The 4,958-nt window shown below is 44.7% G+C and overlaps 1 protein-coding gene across 1 annotated transcript; it reads left to right on the top strand.

Moving 5' to 3' along the window:
- The first annotated feature begins 1,788 nt into the window (after nucleotides 1-1,788).
- On the top strand, nucleotides 1,789-4,310 carry LOC104958573 (uncharacterized). Its single transcript, XM_010786315.1, has 3 exons — nucleotides 1,789-1,799; nucleotides 2,256-2,589; nucleotides 3,316-4,310. Exons 1-3 carry the CDS (start codon nucleotides 1,789-1,791, stop codon nucleotides 4,078-4,080), a joined length of 1,110 nt encoding a protein of 369 aa, XP_010784617.1. The 3' UTR covers nucleotides 4,081-4,310.
- Nucleotides 4,311-4,958: the final 648 nt, after the last annotated feature.

Raw genomic sequence — 4,958 nt, 5'->3', positions numbered from 1 at the left:
CGAACTGAACTAACGTCTGCATTCAGGAGCCGGATGTCTCTCAGTGCTACGATGAAGGTTTGACGATGAAAGCTGAGTACTAACCGTAGACTCTATGGTAATAACTGAGTTTTCAAATCATGACATTCCGTACACAACCACCACGTTGATGTTGTTGGTGTTGCCATGGCTACTGTAGTTCTGTTGTTGAGATTTAATCTTTTGGTTTCAGAACTCTCCATCCATGTTTTGAATTGTTTGTTTTTTAACTTTTCTTGTTCTTTTAAAACAAGAAGTCACAGGTTTTTAGAATATTACAGAAACATGTTTATTTATTCATTTATTTAACGTGCTGATACAAATATATCTGATAAAAACTCCAAAGGTCGAGTTAGTTTCACAACCCTCTTTCTCTCTTTATTTGTATTATTTGCATGTTATTATTATTTCATTTTCTTATATATTCAGGCCTATTCGATGTTATGATGTGATATTATCTCGATCAACAGTGATTTGTTACAGGGTACAGAGTTGTGTTTTTAAATCACGACATTCCGTACACAACCATCACCACGTTGTTGTTGTTGTTGTTGTTGTTGTTGTTGTAACCATGGCTAGTGTGGTTTGTTGTTGTTTGTTTCACACTCTTGATTCCTGATTCTTTAATGAACTTATTAACCTCCACTTAATATTGTTACGGAGGCTTGTTTTGATTTAAATGTTAAACTCTTTCAGTCGATTTTTTTCTTTCATTTTGTGACTTGTTTGCTCTCGTTCCATAAAAAGCTCAGGTTCACAAAATATTACAGAAACACAAAGAAGGTTTCTCCTTTCTCTAATTTCCCCTCCTCTCTCCTCTCTCCTCGGTTCCCCTCCTCTCTCCTCGGTTCCCCTCCTCGACTCCTCTCTCCTCGTTTCCCCTCCTCTCTCCTATCTCCTCGGTTCCTCTCTCCTCGGTTCCCCTCCTCTCTCCTCTCTCCTCGTTCCTCTCTCCTCGGTTCCCCTCCTCTCTCCTCTGTTCCCCTCCTCGACACTCCTCTCTCCTTGGTTCCCCTCCTCTCTCCTCTCTCCTTGGTTCCCCTCCTCTCTCCTCGGTTCCTCCCTCCTCGACTCCTCTCTCCTCGTTTCCCCTCCTATCTCCTATCTCCTCGGTTCCCCTCCTCTCTCCTCGGTTCCTCTCTCCACGACTCCTCTCTCCTCGGTTCCCCTCCTCTCTCCTCTCTCCTCGGTTCCTCCACTCCTCTCTCCTCGGTTCCCCTCCTCGACTCCTTTCTCCTCGACTCCTCTCTCCTCGGTTCCCCTCCTCTCTCCTTGACTCCTCTCTCCTCGGTTCCCTCCCTTCGACTCCTCCGCTCGCATCTCCTGTGGGCGGGACTAAGACACGAAGATAGGAGTCGAGGAGCGGAGTCGAGGATGGGTCGATCTGAGTACTTCTACNAGACCTGTCTGTGCTGCCCCAGAACGCCTCGTTGGACATTTCTATTTTTCCATTTCTTTCTTTCTGGACACACACACACACACACACACACACACACACACATGTGTGTGTGTGTGTGTGTGTGTGTGTGTGTGTCCAGAAAGAAAGAAATGGAAAAATAGAAATGTCCAACGAGGCGTTCTGGGGCAGCACAGACAGGTCTTCTCTGTGTTAGAGTTTTACTCACTACAGGGTGTACTTTGAGGGTTTGTGACTCTGCAGACCGTTCACATGCAGAACAACCTTCATAACACACAAGGGGACGGGTAATAACCGGAAAAGCACGACATGGGACCTTTAAGTTACTAAGGGAAACAGGACATTATAAGCGAATGGGGCTACAGTAAGATATTCTATAATCGTTCTTAATGAAAAAAATATATATATTGACTGTTCATTTATTAGAAATGTCGATCTTGATTTTTAAAACTGTCCAGAGTGAGGATTTAGTAATGTTTTCCCGTTAGATATTTATTTTATATTTTGTATTTAATGTTGGTCAGAAAAAAACAGCAATATATAGATTTATCTTTGATTTAGTAACTTTTCCTAATTTATTTTTACACAATCAAATAATTAAAAGATTAACGGGAATATTCTTTTCATCCCAGTCTAAAAAGTGAATTAGCTGTTTTATTCGTGTTGCCTTGACTGAGGTTGTGACTCTATTTGTAATCAAATAAACAAGAGAGATGGCCACCTGGAGCCCTAGAAATAAGCTTTTATTAACAAATATCAGGTTATTATAAATTAAATTGCAACGTGTGATTAAACTAACGGATAAATGTTTGTTTCGCAGATCCTCGGTTGAAGAATTTCTCTTCGAGTCTTCAGAGAGCTTGTCCTCGCACACTGAACAGTTTTTGGATCCGGAGGTGGTGTCTGATATCTGCGAGCCGTGTGCAGAGATGACTTCAGGAGGGAAGCAGAGAGGAAGCGACGCCAGCCCAGTCCTCGCAGACGCTCCCGCTCTCAAAATGACAGCAACAAGTGACAAGTCCAGATATTCGGACGCGAGAGATCTGGAGAGTGTGCACGAGTTTTACTGCTGCTGCATCCCGTTCGTCCAAGAGAAACTTCAGAGCTTCCCCGTCAGAGTGCGAGAGGCCCTAAAAAAGATCAAAAATAACGAGGTATTGCGTCATTACAAAACACTCGCTGCTACACTACAAATCCTCAAAAACTCGCCCAGTATGTGTGTCTGATATCCAGTCAGAATGTGTCTCTACTCCTGATATCAGACACAATAACTCCAGAAGTCACACTGCAGTGAGATATCAGGTCTTGTTTTTAGACAAAGCATCATCTTGTTCAGTCAAAACATCTTATTTTCAGTTGTATCTCAGATGAAACACATATTTTTTCACATATTTATTGGAAAATCACCAACTAACATCAGAACACAGAACACTTTTGAGCATTTGTGGATCATATTGTAACACAACATCTCCTGATTCTGGTCAAATATAGTTCAACATGAGTTCTACATCTAATATATCCCGTCTTAGTTCAAGAGATCTTACCAAGCTCATTTTCACTTATTCTATTGGCAGATGTTTGGACTTATTTCAAGTGAAAACAGCTGGTTTTCCAGTGTATATAACACGTGCAATATTATTATTTGTATTGTGAATAATGTGCTATGATAACATGTAATTACGTATCTGCCACTATGTTTTTTTTGCTCTACTAAACATTGGTAATATTCACATTAACTATGTTTCCTGTAGATATTGAGTTGCTATTTTGACTGCACTGTTAGCGTACAGTTTGATTATCATGCCGCTGTGGTTATTGTATTTGTGTAACTCTGGCACCACAGTTTCCTTCAGGATGATTAAAGTCTTATCTTATCTTAGGTAGCCCCGCAGGAGGCGAACCCTGACACCGGAGACGCTTCACCTCCTCACGACCCAACTCAGCAGAAGACTTTCACACATGATGAGGTGTTGCAGGAGTTGCTCGCGAGCTCGCTGCTGATGTTGAGCTCGTGCTGCATCCAGGCCAGGGTCACGTCCAGCGAGCCGTACAGAGAGACGGTTCTTCCTCTGGCCTCAACGATCCTGGAGACGGTGGCCCTGAGAGCCAATCAGCTGTTCGAGAGACAGCGAGAGGAGGAGGGTTCAGAAAATGTCACCGTGACCCAGGAGCAAGTCGCCGCCTCAGCGCTGCTCGTCAGAAAAGAACTGCAGGACACGATCAAGGATTTCTTCGACAACCCCAAAAAGGAAGAGGATGGAGAAGATGGAGAGGCGGGATTCTCTGGCTTCATGTCCGTCAAGAGAGTCAAAGGAAGACAGGAAAGCAGCAAAGTCACCGGGTCAAAAGACGTGGAGGAAATGGTGCAGTTTCTCCTGGACGAAGCGCAGGGCAAGAAAAAGGACAAAACGCCGGGACATTCAGCGTCCCCTCGGTCTCAGTGCGGACATGCGCCCACACGAGACTTGTGGCACAGGATTATCAATTTCTTTGCCATCCCAAAAGAGGCTTTGGACCGGCTGTCGGATGACGAAGAAGAAGAAAGGAGGAAGAGCAGGGGAGATCGTCGGATCCTCTCACCATCAGTGAGTCCGGATCACAGGAGTCCAACAGCAACATGCCGGAGGTGGTTCAGTCTCTCATGAGGGAAGCCGAGGGCGGAGAAGGCGCTCTGAAGGGTCTGGAGCATCTGATCAGTCAAGACAAGCTGTTTCACTTCTCCAAGTCGCTGGCGGACAAACTCACGGACATGTTCAACCAGCAGACGCACGGCAAGACTCCCTTTCTGCACGTGGGCAGGCTCGCCTGGTCCGACTCGGAGCTCTGCAAGCCGAGCAAAACTTTCCCCATCACGGCCGTCTTTGAGCCCTCTGAGCAGGTGAGCGATGTGTGCTTTTATTTATGTCTTAAAGGTCTCCTACTCAACATGTGTCCCCTCTTCTCCATGTCTCTTCTACATCAACATGTGTCCCCTCTTCTCCATGTCTCTTCTACATCAACATGTGTCCCCTCTTCTTCATGTCTCTTCTACATCAACATGTGTCCCCTCTTCTCCATGTCTCTTCTACATCAACATGTGTCCCCTCTTCTCCATGTCTCTTCTACATCAACATGTGTCCCCTCTTCTTCATGTCTCTTCTACATCAACATGTGTCCCCTCTTCTTCATGTCTCTTCTACATCAACATGTGTCCCCTCTTCTCCATGTCTCTTCTACATCAACATGTGTCCCCTCTTCTTCATGTCTCTTCTACATCAACATGTGTCCCCTCTTCTCCATGTCTCTTCTACATCAACATGTGTCCCCTCTTCTTCATGTCTCTTCTACATCAACATGTGTCCCCTCTTCTTCATGTCTCTTCTACATCAACATGTGTCCCCTCTTCTCCATGTCTCTTCTACATCAACATGTGTCCCCTCTTCTCCATGTCTCTTCTACATCAACATGTGTCCCCTCTTCTCCGTGTCTCTTCTACATCAACATGTGTCTCCTCTTCTTCGTGTCTCTTCTACATCAACATGTG

This window comes from Notothenia coriiceps, unplaced genomic scaffold, assembly GCF_000735185.1.
Source record: "Notothenia coriiceps isolate Sejong01 unplaced genomic scaffold, NC01 NC01_scaffold00029099, whole genome shotgun sequence".
Classification (NCBI taxonomy): Eukaryota; Metazoa; Chordata; class Actinopteri; order Perciformes; family Nototheniidae; genus Notothenia; species Notothenia coriiceps.
Note: the sequence above shows the minus strand (reverse complement) of the source record. Positions and strands in the feature narration are given on the sequence as shown.

What these genes read in the sequence shown, in the direction of transcription:
- LOC104958573 (XM_010786315.1), top strand. An exon ending in AAAAGATCAAAAATAACGAG is followed by an intron (nt 2,590 to 3,315) that starts GTATTGCGTCAT and finishes ATCTTATCTTAG; the next exon opens with GTAGCCCCGCAGGAGGCGAA.